Below are 17719 nucleotides of genomic sequence, written 5' to 3'. Positions count from 1 at the left end.
AAAAACCTGCTGGCGAAGGAGACGAAGACACATCAGGAATTGAATCAACCCGGACAACTGGGGTAGACGAAGTTGGTTGCTGCTGATAGTACATCTGAATGGGAAGTGGTATAGCTCTCCTTTTTACTCCTACCACATGTATATGTGCTTGACCATTGTTACTTGGATCTTCTACTCTCTTCACTGTATGATTTGGAAAGACAGTTCTGCCAAACACAATGTAAATTTATGTTAATGAACACAAGAACTCAACCCTCTTACAATGTTTTTAACTAACCGCTCTTGTGTGCAGAGTAACTGCACTAACGCCTGCATCTTTGCAATATAGCAGGATTCTCCAATAGCATCTGAGTATTCATCACTGAGGACTAGCAGGTCCACCAAATGGCTGGCCAAGATCTCATACAAGCCAAGTGAAAACTACAGTACCTCCAAAAACTACTTTGGAAAGAATAAAAAGGACTATAAGCAAAGAAGGAATCCTATAAATGATCCTGAAATAGAATAAAATAAAATTAAACAAACTCTAAATGTTTGTTTCAATTAAAATTTGCAAACTGGACATCTTTCAAACTTAACTTGGTAGATCTTTCTCAAAGAAGTCTAAAGCTACAGGTTAGTACTGAGCACATACAATTGCTTCTTTGTTGTTGCATGAATTTTTGTCTTACCGCAGACATTTATAAAATCCAGTTGATGTTAGGATTCCACCTCGAGCTAATTTACTACAGGTAGAGAGGTATTCCGAGTACATTTCTGCTCGAGATACTGAGCAGTCAAGATTCACCTCAAAATGGGCATTCAACCTGAGGATGAAAAAATACACTATGAAGCAAAATATAGAGAGAGCACTTCTAAAAGGGTTGTTAAAACACTTCTGTTTGTAACACAGAGACTTCTGAGACCTGATAACAACATGGAAAAGAGCATTTTAGTATATTGTCTTGTCAAATGTCTGTTCCGTACTTTGTCCTTCTCACTGCTTATGATTCAACACACAGGAGACCTAACATACGCAGTCAGTTTTTAGCCAACATCTTATTTACATATGTAATATGCAAAATAGTCTTTATGTATGCCTTTTTTATTGTATATTCAGAAACAAAACAAAAAAAGAATGCATTGTTTGGTAACATCTCCTCCCCAAAGCTCTGTTCTTATTTCTTAATGATTCTGCTTTAGCAAAAGACGGACTGAATGCTGGCTAATTCTTTATCAGAAATTTCTATCAGAAGTCAACATCTGTATCAAAACCAAGATTTTGCTAACTGATCTGCTAATGCAGTCTTACTTTAAAATACAAGTAAAACCAGAGATAGAGTAACAATCCCAACACTCATTCTTATAGAGGTGGGAAGGCAGGAGAGAGGGGACTGGGATTCTAAGAGAGTACGTGCGCGCACGCACACACACACGCTCTCTCATTCCTGGGGTCCCACATTACACAGACATCAATAAAATCCTGGAACAATCTGTTCTGCCTAACATTCAATTTCCAGAGAAAGAAAGTATTTGTGTCTCCTACAGACTCTCCGCAAGCACACAAGCACACAGACCATCCAACCCCAACCAGGAAGCTGTGAGAGAAGGAAGCATTTTCTATCAGTTTGATTTCTTCCAGATCCATTATTCCAACCCACAGACATGGGAACAGTTCATCCCCAGCAGCAAATGGAGATAAGTAACAACTCTCACGTAATGTACAAATACCAGTACCAGAATATAGGCTCAGACAGAATAAAAATATTTTTAAATTGTCAGCATTCACTGTATGGTGCTAACACTCTGGAAAACTACATTCTCCTTTGCAGAGTCCTACATGTCCAATATAACTAGATGCTTCAAAAGAGAAAAAGCAAATGATTGCATTCTTTAAATTGTGTTCTCTCATAACCAGTAAAGAGCAAGTATAATGTAATTTCTCCTGCAGGTGAGTTACAATTTCATTATTACAAAAATTGAGATCACACTGTGTAACAGAAAGTCTAGGTATTAATTAAATTTGGCATATCAGACAAATGACTATCCAGTTGGGTATGTCATATTAGGCTGACACACTATCACTTGTACCAGCAAACTGAAGATACTCCCGACTTATAATGGTGAAATGGGATCTGTGATTAGCACTTTACTGTCACACGCACTTACCTTACAAGGACTCCTACTCAGGCTAACCTGGCTAATAATCTATTCATGGTATTACACAGTTGCAGCATGATACCTACCCATACTTATTTTAGCAGTTGAAACTTCTATGTTATACAGAGTGCAAAATTCACCTTGCCTACAACTTTACTACTGAAAGCTAGATGTCTAGTGCTCTCTATAATCAATAGAGAGAAGGTGGCACCAGAAGGTAATTTGTAATCTCATCAGAAACTAGGCAGGTAAAGGCAATTTATTTTACTATTTGGGGTATCTCCCACTGCATTAATTAAAAAGGCAGCCTAGAAAACTAGTTTTGGGACCAACTTGCAGATCACTAAATTGAGCTCTGGCGAGTCCAGCTCCAGGTATCCCTGTTTAAATGCCTAAATGTGAAATTTCTCAGTCTTTCAGCAGCGCACATTAATAATACTTTGCAGTGTGCAAACAGAAGCATGGGAACAATGTCAGTTGACCAACGAGAATCTACATTTCCCCCATACAATCACAGCTTTGCTGCAAGCATAATTAAAACTAAATTATGACCTAAAGCACTAAGCTTTGACAACTTCTACCCACTTTATCTTGAAAGCCCTTGTCTGATCAGGAAGACAACAGATGAACATGTTAAGTTGTGAAGCAGCAGAGCTGGAAGGGTCCACCACGAACTGATTCATACAAACATTCAGAATGTGAGTAGATTTACGTAAGTCAAATAGTTCAGAAAGATCACCCTCAGTCCACTTGAGAACCACAGGTAGAATAGTTTTTTCTCTAAATATCTGACAACAACAATATTAGTTGAAAGCAAGAGAATTTGGATGGAAAAGGCTTTGATCTTCCTTAACTTGCTCGAGCTTCACAATGATCACACTAGAGTTTTGCAAGGCCTAGCTTCCCAATTTGATAATTACTTTTATATTGGTACAGTAATATAGCAACACATTACCAGATGAAAACACTCATGAAACAGATAATGCTGCTTGACAATTTAAGAAATAATTTGATTTTTAACTCTGATCTTGATTTTATTTAAATTCTATTTGAAAAGAGAAAACAACTAAATTTCAAGTATCAATTGTTGAAGATGAATATTCTGGTTGAGTTTTTTTCTTTCATACTTCTTCAAAGCAATGACAGAATGGTTTTGGTTTATACTTTTCAGAAAAATGAGTCTAACAGCAAATAGAAGCAAGCTAGAAAATTCTGTGACACATGAATGCAGGCATTTTTCTTTGTTTTTCTTCTTCATTAAAGTATTTGAATAGAACTATACACTTACCACTGACATGCAAATTTCTCGCTGTCTATTTCTACTATTCCTGGTGGTGGAGCAACATGTGGTGCTGTCCTAGAGGCTATGGAGAGTGAGAGAAAGAGAAAAAAAATTGCTGAAACGATTTTTGTTCTCCTGAATGAAGCACTTCATGACTTTCAGCAGTACAGTCTTTCCTGTGTTTGTAAGCAAGGATGTATCCAGCTAAGGCAAGTCACAAAGGTCCACTAAGCAGACTACAGATTTCCACCACAATTTACCAAAGTGAAGCAGGACATGCTAAAGCCAGAGCCCCCACTAAAGTGCAATCATGCCATAAGCACTTAGTGAACAACAGCTTCCAGATTAACAATCATGATCCATGATCTCAGTACTTTAGAGTACCGAGCATGATTTAAGAGTGGCACAGTACTCCACCAGAACAGGCACAAATACACAGCAATTATTTTTCCAATTCTTAAGTTGAAGCAAATCTAAAGAATTTCGTTGCAATGTCACATTGGTTCCTTCTATTCACTCTCGTTCATCCCCTTAGTCGCATTCTTTTCCAGTCACTTTCACTGTGGTATCTGCACCCGTTCCAGAAACAGTACACTTAGACATGCAAGCCAGTGTCTGTCGTAACGGTTCTCTCTCCATTCTTTCCCCGCACGAACAGCTATGTTCCATCTTGTGTGCACGTGTGGTGTACTGCTATGTGCTTTTATTAGTAAGGACAGAATGAAGTACATGCTATTCCCCCTGACCAATAATAAGTAGCTGTGCCATCAATTTCCAAAGTGCCAGTATTTAATCCCAAAATAAAACTGCAAAAATTAATAATAATTAAAATTTAGTTTACAATTAAGAAAACACTTTCCAAGCTTTAAACAATAGTTAAAATTTGGTTCACATCATAATAAGCTGTTTAGCAGCTTCAATAGAGGCATGATTCTGTGTGTCTATCATCTCTGCAATTCTATCAAATACTGTATGTTACTGCCCAATAATATTCTGTGTAGAACACAATATAAAATGGACCTCTAATTCTCTGCAAATTGTGGGAACAATCTAGAATGGATACTTTTTCTTTCCACTGAACAAGTTAAAATAAGGAGTGTACATAACGCTCAGTAAATTTTTGGATTAGCAACTGAAAAATATTCTTTTAAAGCTTGTTTCACAACAGTTTTGTCTAACAACTTTTTATTTGTTTTGTGAACAAGTGTCTGAAAAAGATACCATATGTTATGCATAATGCTATACTTATTTATGTAAATTAATCAGAAACCTACAGAAGAGAAAAATCACACATGCCATATAGGAAATTTTGTAGAAGAGTATGTTCTCTTGCAGTGATACGAACCTGGGACACCTGTTGCATGGGCCTGTGAAGAACCGTGATCCATTACTTGTGGTCTGACATCAGGTACTCCTTGCTGGCTAATGCACTGATGTTCAATGAGTTTTACAGCAGTAAGTGCATCAGGTCCAAACATCTGGATGTCCATAGAAACCAGACATACTAATGTATCTAAAGTATTGAATGTAAAACCAACAACGACATTAGGACAAGACAAATGAAAGCTGCTGGGGCATATTGATTTGCTTTAAAAATGCCACGTGTTGAAACAAACCAAACCTCTGCATGCTTCTGCAGAATTTTTTTTATTCCCTCTCTGCCACTTCATGGCATTTAAAAAAAAAAAAAAAAACAAGAAAAAACCCAAACACTTCAAAAGTTTTAGCCTCCTGAGTTACTAGCATCATCAATTTCTTGAGGACATAAAGAATATATTTTAGTAAAAACTTCCTATTCTAATATCCAACCCTAAGCTGCATACACACACAAGGAAGCCATGTTTTTAACCACTGAACATGATATATTCTTAAGTCTTTTTTCCTACATAAGAGTAACAGATTTTGCTTCTCCCTTACCTATGCTCTTCTCTACTTTAGCAATCTTTGAGCAAGCCACTTCTCCCATTTCTGTGAGCATGTATAGCACCTCCAGTGCTGAGATTACAAGCAGCACATCTGGTAGTGTGAGATGACATATGATCTCTTTATAGGATTCTTGATCCACATATTCACAAATTAAGACACCATTATCTTCAGCCTTACAGAGGTTTGCCAAGATTTCCATGCCTGAAGAACAAATACAAAATAGTTTTAAACAGCAATAATTACAATTCTAATACAACAACAAGAATAGCTAGAGATCTTACCTCTCATTTTTAAAAATCTATCCCTTGACATGAGGCATTTTGTAACAGTGTGAAACATTAGATGAGTAGTTTTGAAATCAACAGGATCCAAAAGAAGCTGATGAGAAAGAAAAAAACCCATATGACTAACACTATCCATATAGTGCTAATGGTTCAAATCCTTAAAATTGCATATTAAAATATAAGATCTAAAAGTGTTTAAATGCAGCACATATAAATGACATTTGTGTTCACAAAACCAGAACCCTGTGAGCATTTTACTGTAGCCCCTTTTATTTTGAGCCCCTTCCTCCCTTTCTGCTCTGAAGTAGCAGTCTAATTTACACTAAACTCTCTACTACCCCCTTTCTCAAATGTACTATTTTGACATTATGACTAAAGTGAAGAAGCTAGCGTGCCGTCTGCAGAATTTTCCTAAATACCTTTCTTCTCACTGAGAAACTAAACCAAAAATTCTGCACTACGAATATCTTGTATCTCCGTATACAATCAGTCTTCTTCACGTGATTCTATGTTAGCAAACTGACACGTACAGTCTATATTTTTGTTTTGGCTCTGAATACTCGTTTTCAAATTGCTATTTACAAATTCAGAGAATAATTTATTTCCTGCTTCATCCAATGATCAAGGAAAAAAGTAATTCATTTAATTAACACTAAAGTAATGCTTTTATCAAATTATATTTTAATTGTTCTGTTTTGAAGCACATTACCTCTGCTGCAATATTTCCCAGCGTGTCAAGCCCCAACTGCCGTAGAGAAATAAAGTGACTATGAGCAGAGAGTAGCAGGAACCGAAGACAAGTACGATTAGCTGCCAAAAGTTTAACATTTCCCTCTTCAAAAGAAAGATTACGTAAAATCACTGCGATCTGAAGTACCCGCTGCCCTTCAATATCATTAATGCCCAATTTGCGAGGTGGATGAAATAAGGATTCCCAGATCCATTCTTCTGATGGAATATCTACAAAGTAAACAAATAAATTTTAGTCCTTCCTTTTCTATATTTACCAACATATATGTATTAAGGTTAGTCACAAAGTCTCACCTTGCGATTTGCTTCTGTCAGAAATTAGATCACGAACTTCAATATCTTCAACAATATCCTTCCAAAACTGAAGAAAGAATTAAAAATAGACTTAATTTCTATGGGGATTATATTTACTTAAATTTTTTATTTCCATTACATTAAAATATTGAAAAAATATTAAAATAATTGTTCTTTTAAAATTTTCTAGTACCTTGATTCATCTAATAGTAACCACATTTGTCACTCATGGGACGATACGCAAGATGCTCAGTACTTTACATTATGAAAACTCTTCCCTTCAAGCACTAGAAGTACTCATTCATGATCAGCCAACACTACCACAGAAGTACTCTGCTGAAGCATATACTGAAATTATATGGACAGTTTTCCACAAACAATTAGAAATACAGCAATTATAAGTGGAAAAAAAAGTACAGTTCATCCTCCTTCACTTTCTACAAATAGTGAACTCCCAAAGCAGAATATGTTGACTCCCCTCAGTTTCAGTAGATCTTAGACTCTTCTATTAGTGCAACAGTCGGATTTCTACCTGGAAAGACTTTTTAAAGCTTCTGCTATGTTTTCCACATCATCATAAAACAATTAAAAGAGAGAAGCAACAACCACCACCACTACTGAAAACCTTTATAAATATAAGCAAAACAGAATGCTTCAGCAGACTGGAATTCATATTACTTTGCAAATACATGGCCTGATCTGTAAATGGTTGTTACATTGCTAGTTCTGTTGAAATTCAAGAATTAATCAAGGGATTAAAGTTTGTAAGCTAATAAAAATACACATTGTGATGTATATTCATTTAAAAATATAATGATATATACATTCTAATGTGTGTATTATAACAAAAAAAACCAAACATTCCTTTGACTAATAAAAATTTATACATTCCTTTGACTCACTAATGAAGTACAGCTCCTCTTTTGGCTATGATCACAGAATAAAACCACAAATAAATCTGGATAAAAAGGGAAGGATGGGAAGTACAACCAGCTGAACAGCAGGAGAAATTTGGCTATGCAAATGTAATTACTAAATTACAGCATTCATACCAAGCCTGACACTACTATTTTCTTGAAAAATACAATACTACAGATTTTCTAAATTGGAAAGAAAATAATCTTATTCTCCACTGCAATGCTGCTAAATGACATCCAAGTGCTGTTTAGTAAAGAGGATTACTTGCACAGAAAGGATTATTACCTCATTTTAGCAAAGACAAGAACAGCCAGATAAAAGTCCAACATCTTACTGTTTGTGACAAACAGATTTTTCTAATTAATACTGAGACTATCATCAACAGCCACAGAAGACAAGGTATGCAGGTGAAATTTGCAGAAACTACTTCATTTTGTGCCACCTTTACTTTTAGAGAAAGAGACTGTTTAAGGAAGAGGCTTCAGTCATTATTTTAAAAAGCACACAGAAATATATTTTCTCGAAATACACCAGGCAGTACACACTTTCCTTTAGGACGTTTACTTTTGGAAAAGCAATGAACACAGTAAGCCTTCACATTTCACTGCTACTTAGAAGAAAAACCTCAGAAGCTTTTTAAAGATTAGTTGTTTAATCAGTTAAGGATTTTTAAAAAGTGAATGTTGAACAGAGATACTTAAAAGTCTTCAACTTCAACCTGAATCTCTTTGGAAGAGGCTGGAGTCAATCACAATACAATGTTAAAACTGCTGTCACATGTTAAAACAGCATCATCACATTTTGCTAGCTGAACTTCCAATAATCCACTTTTCACCGCTTAATACTTAAGTCTATAGTCCAAAATGAAACATTTTAAAACCTCTGGCAATATAAAGTCAGAAAGGAGCACATTTTTCTGTCTGGAAGGCAAATCATCCTGGATGTATTCTCAAAGGGATGGAAAATTAGGATTTAAGTTTTTTTCAGATTAAGACACTACAGACACTGCTAAGGATAAAGCCTCCAAGTGCTATGGATAAAGACGAAAACAGGAATACATTGTTGGAAAACTGTACATGTCACCTAAAACTCACAGAATAAACAGATCCACGCTAAGTTGCTTGAACAACTGAGAAAGTCTCCCCTTCCTAAAGAAGCAGTCTGTCAAACAGTGCTAGTTGTCAGTCAGGTGAGATTATCTTTTTCAGAAAAGAACAGAACATGGCTCCTGTCTGTAAGTTAAAACAAAAGATACACCACGGCACCAAATAAAGTTTAGTTACACATAACTGTTATTCTTCAAATTGTTTCATTATACAGTCATGCTGTGAGCGTAAGAGGCTAACCACTTCACCTAGAGAATTTTTGCCTCAGGATTACCTAGAACATATGCACAAGCCCTGTTACCTACATGAAGCACACCAGAATAATGGGTGTCCCCCACAGACTCAGTTCCTCTGAGTCCCAGAGATCTGGAAAGGCTCTTAAAGCTCTGAGGAAGAGAATCTGCAGGATAGGACATGAATATGCCGACAATACAACTTCAAAAAGAACAATTTAAAAAAATAAGTATTTTTTTCTCCCGAGTGTTTACTTCTACATACAGAAGCCGCCTGGGTGATAATGCTCACCAAGAACACTGCTTTACCTGCGGAAGTGTCCCAGAGTCTTTCGCTTGCTCAAAACTGTAGGTTTGCATTCCTAAAGCCAGCATGTGTCATGGGTGTTTAGCAACCGTGAAACGCCTGCTACAGTAGCAAACCAGGCTTCCTGTGAGCACTTCGCAGATTTTAAGATTTCAAACATTCTGCAAAAGCTTCAGCGATATCACCAAGGAACTCCAAAATATTATCCAAAAGATGGTATCACCAAAAACCTCAGAAATATTATCTTACATGCCCCATTCAGTAACAAGCCAGTAGCCTGAGCAGCTTATCAGTAAGCAACGTGTTCAGAAATCCAAGCAGCTAAGACACAAACTATTATATGTGGCATTTAATGTACCTGTTATAGAGACAGGCTGCTAACTACAGAGGGGTCAGGATTTCCCAGGACTTCAGCTGTTGACAAGCGTGTTGCAACAACGAATGTACAGATGGAAGCCTGATAATGCATGTATCACTATCCTGGGCTCCAAAACACCCGAAAGCTTTACCGTTGATAGCCAAGGTGAGTTCCTAGCCAAGGAAAGAGGCATCTGTCTCTAATTATTTAGAAGGCAGGACAACTTTCCATTTGATTCCAACAAGCTATCTTCTAGCAGGCACCATTACATAGGAGGGTTGACTATCTCCCTCAGAAAAGTTGCTATTCTGTTCAGGGAATGACAAACAGCTTGAAGCAATACTCCTGACTCCTGTGCACTACATGTACAGTCGTGTAAGGAATTTAAAAAGTGCAGTCAGCCTGGCCTATGACAATCACAAAGTCTCAATCAAATTATCAGGCACAAAATCAAGTTGTCCAAACATTTAAAAAAATGCGGGGGTTTTTGAGAGATGCTATGGCAAACAGATTTCAGCTGACCCCCATATAAATAATAATGCAGAGTCAATAGCAAATACAAACTCTGCATCTTTCACTCAGAGGACTTCAAGAAACCCAAAGCAGATCTCAGGACTGAAGTCTTCTTCAGAAAGAAAAAGAAAAAAAGAAAAGAAAAAAAAAAGTCAGTCCTCAATAAGACTTTCAGGAAGGTACTTTCCATTCTTTAACTGGAATTACAAAATCCCTTACAACTTAGTAGGGAAAAACCACCAATAAAAGAAGAACTGCACTTTGTTCTGAAAGTTATCCTCTGTGATTCTGGTGAAATACAGATGCTTTTATGTCTTAAGACAAATCTTCACGCTGGAATCATGTGTCCTGCCAGTAAATGATCAAAAAACCCACCCAGTTGTTCTTCCACAGCACTAGGATTACCTAAAATGATCTCCACCTTGTACTTCTGACTAAAGGCGTTCAGACTTCTTAAGTTCGGAATGACTCTGCAGCCTCTATTCCTTTTCTTTACAAGGGAAGAGTTGGTCTGAAGCACCTCCTTTTTTGCATTTAAGCAGACCAGTTTGATTGCTCTCAGCCCACTCAACATTTGTTTCCTGCCTAAGCAGGAAAGATCCCCAAAAAGGATGGGCGTGGGCAGAGAATGATGAGGTGGAAAATAGAATTAAATAACCTATATACAATGTTCGCAACCTATCTGTTACACGACAACAAAGGGCAAAACATGACAAAATGTTTGTTTGCCCAAAGGAAAGGCAAAAGCGGAAAAAGATGAGCTAAGTCAAGCTTTCTGGGCATTCCTTTGAAAAATATACTTTTATCACAGAGGCAAGAAAAAAAATCAATTTAGCGTCACAAGCAGTTTATTCCCTGCTTTAAACTATGAACAGCTGCAATCTGATACTACATATCAACAGGAATTAACAAAAAAACAATGAAAAAGTGAAGCTCTTCATCAATAGTTATTCCTATATACATACTTTAGATCACTGGTAATAGGAAGATAAAGCTAAAACTTGGAAACAAACAAGCAGTGTTTGACTACGTGACATGCAGATGCTAAGAGATAATGGACAAAGGTAAAGAACTTTATTCACATGCACAATATGATTACTGTCAGTAGCCAAGTTCCTTTGGAAAAAGATGCACAGGATTATACAGAATTCTCTGGAAATGAGATTAACCAAATTACTGTCCATAAAAACAATGGACATTGGAGTCCACAAATCATATAACGTAACAATGATTATGACTACTTATTGTCCAAGAAAAATATGACAGCAACTGGAGTCAAGTTAGCTTGACAGATCACTGTGATAGACAAGAAAGGTGACGTTTGAAAAGTATTTCAAGCACTTAAATGCATAAGGATCTCTCTCTATACACTGAGAAAAATTCAAAAAATAAATGCACAGTAAAGAAAATTATTATTACTTATACAAAGAAAAAAAGAGTTGGAAAACAAAATAAGAATTTCACACACAAAAAAGGAAACCAGAGCAATAAAGCGTTATGCAAAGCAATAAAGAAAGGACAAAAATTGCATAGGCATGGATTTTGGAACTCTACAGCTAGAGGAGGCCTTAAGAAGTCCAAGAACATGAAATCCAAATGCTTAAATTGAAGTAAACAGAAATGAATGGTGCATGAAGAAATATAATGCAATCATTCATATACTGTATCAGATAATGGGGAGCTGCTGGAGACAGGAAACAAATACCTGGAAAAACACTTAAATCTATCTGTTCATAAGCATGCTATATAAATAAGTCACTCTTGAAAGACAAAACTATACTCACAAGTGAACCTTGTTAATGTGAGGAAATTCAAAGCAAAATTAAACAGTTAAAAATAGGAAAGCTTCCAGAGTAGATGAGAAAATATCTGAGCAGGATATCATCAGAGCTTGGGGATGGGAATGACAAAACAAAACAAGAAGAGATATAAGATAACTGGCTAAATGCCTGTTGTTCCAGTCCTTAAGTAAGGATACGCAGTCGTTCCAACCAACTAGAGATTTAAGCTTATTGAGAGCACCAGGAAAAATCAAGAGGGAAGAAAGCAACAAATTAACATAGCTATAAGGGATAACAGCAGGTTCAACTAAAATGATACTCAAATTCTGACAATTAAGGGAACAGATTCACTGACAAGTAAATACATTTGATTCAGTTTAGAGGGAAGCACTGTAGAAAGTGAGAAAAAATGCAGTGCTGCAGATTAAGATAACGGAAATTACAAATTCTCCAGTTTTTTATAATGCAGTAAGAACTGGGGGGAAGGGAAAAATTTTTTAAAAAGGTAATTGATTCCCTCAGAGTTTAGTATCAAGAAAACGCATTGGTTTTCATCATCACCTTCAACTGGAACAGCAGTGATGCTGGAGGACACAACTAAACAGGCAAGCTCTTTTGCTTGTGAGTATGATGTTACCAAACCAGTAGACTGTTCCGAAAAAATCACGATACTGCATACGTAAAGTAGAATGATTTTAAGTAAAAATTAGAGAACAGCAGAATATAAAATCAAAGTATTGGTGCTGAAACAATTGACAATTCTTTATGATAAACTAATACAGAACTCAAGAGCTGACTGAATATCAAACAACCAACGGTTACTGTGTACATATTTAAGGGTGGGAGAAATACTAACGGTGATGCCGTACCACTCCTAGTGTGCAAACGTATAGTAGAATGAAAAGAAAAATAATGAAGAAAAACATATGGTCATTTTTCTTCACTGAAAACTAATTTCAAAACACTAATATTATTAAGAGACTAAAAATTAAATCAAGCTTATTTTAATCAAACATTAAAAACTTCCACAAAACATTTTAGTATACATACATAATTCTAAAGTTACCCCCAATGTCTGTATAAAGACGCTAAAATACAGAAACTAAACGGCTCTATAAAATGCAAAGTTCCAAGTTTATGTTCATATATTTCAAGAAGCAGAAGGAAGAGCTTGGAAAAAAGTTAATAAGAGTAGCTATATAGATGAAATGTCAAATATACTGAACATATCTCATAGATCATTTATATTTGTTTCAGTGCATTTGAAAACCTATTTTCAGCTAACAAAGACTAGGAGTTCAAATTTTTTTTTTTTTTTTTTTTTTCATAAAACTGACATACCAACATTGAAACTGACATTCAATTGCCAAGAATCCAAGTTTATCATTTCTCTATGAATCCGGAATTTAACCCTGAAAATAATTTTCAGAATGTCTTCAAGATTTCTAGTATTTCTCAGCGCCCCCCCCCCCCCCCCCCCCGGCCCAACAACCCCAAAAGTCCAACTACAGTCCAAGGCTGACAGTGCAAAATCCACTACGTTCTGAGGACAACTTTTACAAACTCAACAAAATTTCTATCAATTCAATTCCTGTTAGTTTAGAATTCATGTATTTAAGAAACTGCTTTCCCCACCATACTTTCTATGAATCTCTAACATTCATGTGTTCATGCCATCACTATGCTTTAATTCATAATTCTGCATTTTTCCTCTCCCACTTAAAAAATCTTTTCCATTTTCATCTTTACACAAATTTCTAATGTGTTGCCATTATAGTAGAGAAACTGGAATGAGAACCTTACAAAATCAAGACACAAACAACTGGCAGCAAAATTTTAAAAACCCAAATAAAGATGAATTTTTAAAAAGATAATGTGAACAGTGAAAGGAGGTACACACGTTCAACAGCCGTACTATTAAAGATGTAAAAGCAAATTTAAAAAATCAGATACACAGTCTCTACCCTGCTAACCATCTCTCTCTCTCTCCTATGTCATGAAGTCCCATAATGCTTCCCCCGATTTCTGTTTTTGACACAGCCACAGCTGCAATACAAAATAAATTACTTCCAGTAGTAGGGTCAAACAAATGCTTGAAGTAAGATGTTCTGAAAAATCTGGATTCTTGGCAATAAAGATATTTTTAGATCTGGTGTTAGTTTCTGTCATGCTTTCATTAGTATTTCACTACAGAGTGGTACGATACATATTGTAATGTTCAAAAATACATCTTGGAGAGCATCCAACTTTCTTATTAGTAAACCTTATTGCAGTTACAGTGGTTCTACTTAACACTTCGTTAAAAACATTTATCAGAACCATCTGTCCTTATCTATCACAATTACTTAAGTTTATATAATTAATGAACATATAATAAATTAGAATTCTGTGTAATTTTAAATGTTTACAGATCTAGACATGGCACTTGTTGCTGTTCTAGATCAACAACAGTCTGTGACAGTTTAGGGTGAAGTCAACACAGAAGTGCCAAGTGCTTTAAAAAAACAAACAAACAACAAAAAAAAATGCCAACCAAACCAAACCACAACCTACAGTACCTCTGGACATATTTTTCAGTACCTCTGGACATATTTTTCAATGGAAAAAGGAAACAAAGATTATGAAGCGTTATTTTCTACACTTATTTTCAGCACATTTGAACCACATTTTCAAGTTCATATACTAACAAATATGAGAGCTTACCTTTTTTGTTCTTAATTTTACCTAGGAAATTTTGGTTAGGGAATCTATTCACTGATATTTCAGCAATACTTATCATTTAACTAACACTACTACGGTCCAACCTGTCCCAAAATTGAGTTACATAAAAACAAAACAAAAGAGAAATGGAAAAGATTGCTGACAAATATTTCTTTATAATACTGGTAAAACATTTCAGCATATGAGATGATTAAGAAATTGAGCAGAAACCCAGCCATGAGTTCATGAGGAACTCAGCAGCTTATCTCTTCGCCTTTTTGCTTAATAAAAAGCATAAGTTATCAAAATATATTTTAATCTAGCTTTCTTCTATTTTAGCCACATAAATCATCACCTGAAATGCAATTTAAGGAAATTGTGTATCATAGCAAATATGCTGAAATGTCAAACCTCTCTCAGCTATAATACATTTCATGCTCTCATTCACCTCAAAATGCTCACCTAGAATAAAGAGGAAGCATTTATACGAAGAAACTTTAGTTATATTTTTATCTCATTTCATTACTTGTACAGTAGATCATGCCCTCTAGTGGAAAGATAAAAAAGCCTTGTGCAAAAACAGGTGAACTGAAACAAACTTGCAACATTGCTCACTTACTTAGATTTGTCCTATGCTTCTAGTGTTATGACTTAATTTTCATATTCCAGAATGTTTCTTTACAGATCATGGTAGTCAAAAAAACAAAATCAAAACAAAACAAAAAAAAGGCAGCGCATTGTTTTCTCTTGCTAAATATGTTGGCCAGTATTCCTTTTCCTCACATGTATTAGCTTTCTTGCAAAAAGAAACACAGAACCTCTTTATTCATTTGCCTACACCTGTTTTGTCTTAATACATTTCTTCCTGCTTATCCAAACATTTTATGACAACTGTGATTTAGTGTCCTATTACATTTAAATCAAAGGAATAAAGTTGAGAGTAATTCTAAAGACATATGCTAGATATATCTTATAACTTTCTATCTTTTTAAAGGATTTGATACCCACCATATGCAGTTCAAAATTATTTTAATAATTTTTAAATTACCTTAACAAAATCTCTATCAGTTTTCTCCTTCCATTCTTCTCCAAATACAGCAGAAAATGATCCTAAAGCTTTAAGCACAAAAAGCAGAATTTAGTAAAATTTTAAAAATGAACATTTTTGTTTGACTTTTTACTAAACCATAAACTAAATATTCAACAATACTACAGATTCTTCCAGTGTTTCCTCTTCATTAAAAAAAATCCTGCATAAACCAACTGAAATTTCTATAGTCATTTAATTAACTGCTACTGCAGTTTTACAGTTTAAATTGAGAATAAGTAGTCCATAAAGAATAGACTAGTTTGTGAACCCTTTAAAAAACACATGGGAAACTTTTCCATAGCTCTTTTCCAGAAGACAAGATGACTGCTCAATTTTCAACTTCACATCAACAACTGTTTTCTATGTGCACTGTGTAAGCTGCAAACACTACTTTAGTGATTAAACAAATTCCCACTAATGTTTTCTAAAAAACATAACAGTAGCACTGAGATTTTGACAGCACTCAATTCAAAGTCAATATTTAACCAGGAAGTGTAATGGATGTTCTTGGGTGTTTGGTGGAGCCAATACCACAAACTTTTAAGTTACACTTAAACATTTTGGTTCATTATGTTTTATTGTTTTGAGCAAAATGCTACAAATCTCAATTCCAAGACCACATCAGCTTTCAACTCACAGAATCCAAACCAAGGCTTATGTAGCACTCCAAATTGAAGATACTATATATAGTATAGTACCCCCCGTAAAAAAAAAAAAATATATACCCCCAAACCCCTGGGGCTGCCCCATCAACTTCAATTATAATTGTCATCACAAACTTTAGGGGGGGGCAGGGGGAAAGCTGAAGATGTATTTTTCTTGTTACCTAGAAATACTGCATTATAAATACTAACAATGATAAAACCTTAATTAGAGACAAGCCAAATCTAAAACCCACATTAAATAAAGTTAATCAGCTATCATTTACTTACACCTGAAATTACTGTGACAGTATTTTCATACCACCTGAATTTGCTAATTATAAATTTCATTCAATCACCAAACCTGACAGATTTACCTTCATTATTTATAATAAAAACCATGACGTATTTCAAATTGAAGTTTCATGCTTCAAAAATAAGTAAACACACATGCCCTTTCTTTCCCGAGTTTGTCCCAATTAGTCCTCCTAATGCCACTAGGACACTCCCTGGATTTATCCAGAAGATGTAATCAGGTAAGATAAAAATGAAATTTTCCGCAGAGAATGAAAAGACCAAGCTCACTACATGCTCGTCATTCCTCTTGGCTTTACCTCAAATATTTTTCAAAATAATAAGTACTAATTCCACAGACCAGCTATGGAACAAGCGTGTGCTCAGAGTCCAAGTTAAGCACTCAAGAAAATACTCTCTACCTTTGCAATATTAAAAAAAAAAAAAAAAAAAAAAAAAAGGCAATTCAAAACTTTATTAAATTATTCAGAAATGCCTATGTCCATAGAAGTTCCATCAAAAGAACAGGGGAGTGATGGTAAAATCAAAAATCTAGAGAGCAAGCATCCTGGAATCATGAACATGCAGGACTAAGTAGCCCCTTTAGCTTCCTTTCAAGTATTTTTCTTTGAAAGTTCTTATGACTGGGCTAGATGCAGACACTAAATGACAAGATCTAACCATACCTGAAGGGCATGGATACAAATCAAAAACTTAAAGAGAAAAGCTGGAGAACGCTAATGAAATGGGGGGGGGTGGGGGTGGTGGTGGTACAAATCATTATATAGAAATACTAATGATTAAAAAAACCCACCAAACAGTATACAATGTCCGAGACTGATTCTTCCCCAGAATTTTAAAGCAGAATCTCTGACATACCATACTATGTTTGTGTTTACACATGCAACGTAGATTTATACCCAAACAGATATGATCATCTATGCTAGCAGACTTAAATATACTTAGCTGAAAAAGCTCATTTGAGCAGTTTCTTATGGTGGTAATTTCTGAAATTCAGTATATAAAAAAAATCAGTACATAAAAATCAGTAAATACTTCATCCTCACCACCATGAGACAGGAGCTATGCTGTTATGATTTTAG

General features: G+C 35.3%; 1 protein-coding gene across 1 annotated transcript in view; it reads right to left on the bottom strand.

Moving 5' to 3' along the window:
• The window catches only part of ARID2 (AT-rich interaction domain 2), a 106314-nt gene that overhangs the window by 25327 nt on the left and 63268 nt on the right, over positions 1–17719 (bottom strand). Inside the window, exons 6-14 of the mRNA XM_049813624.1 lie at positions 15640–15707; positions 6676–6742; positions 6341–6591; positions 5629–5725; positions 5339–5548; positions 4767–4934; positions 3428–3503; positions 672–806; positions 7–206 (exon numbers count right to left, since the gene is read on the bottom strand). Coding sequence (XP_049669581.1) covers positions 7–206; positions 672–806; positions 3428–3503; positions 4767–4934; positions 5339–5548; positions 5629–5725; positions 6341–6591; positions 6676–6742; positions 15640–15707 — 1272 coding nt within the window. The remainder of the gene's footprint in view (positions 1–6; positions 207–671; positions 807–3427; positions 3504–4766; positions 4935–5338; positions 5549–5628; positions 5726–6340; positions 6592–6675; positions 6743–15639; positions 15708–17719) is intronic.

Source organism: Accipiter gentilis, chromosome 11 (genome assembly GCF_929443795.1).
Source record: "Accipiter gentilis chromosome 11, bAccGen1.1, whole genome shotgun sequence".
Taxonomy (NCBI): Eukaryota; Metazoa; Chordata; class Aves; order Accipitriformes; family Accipitridae; genus Astur; species Astur gentilis.
This window is presented reverse-complemented; position numbering and strand designations above follow the sequence as displayed.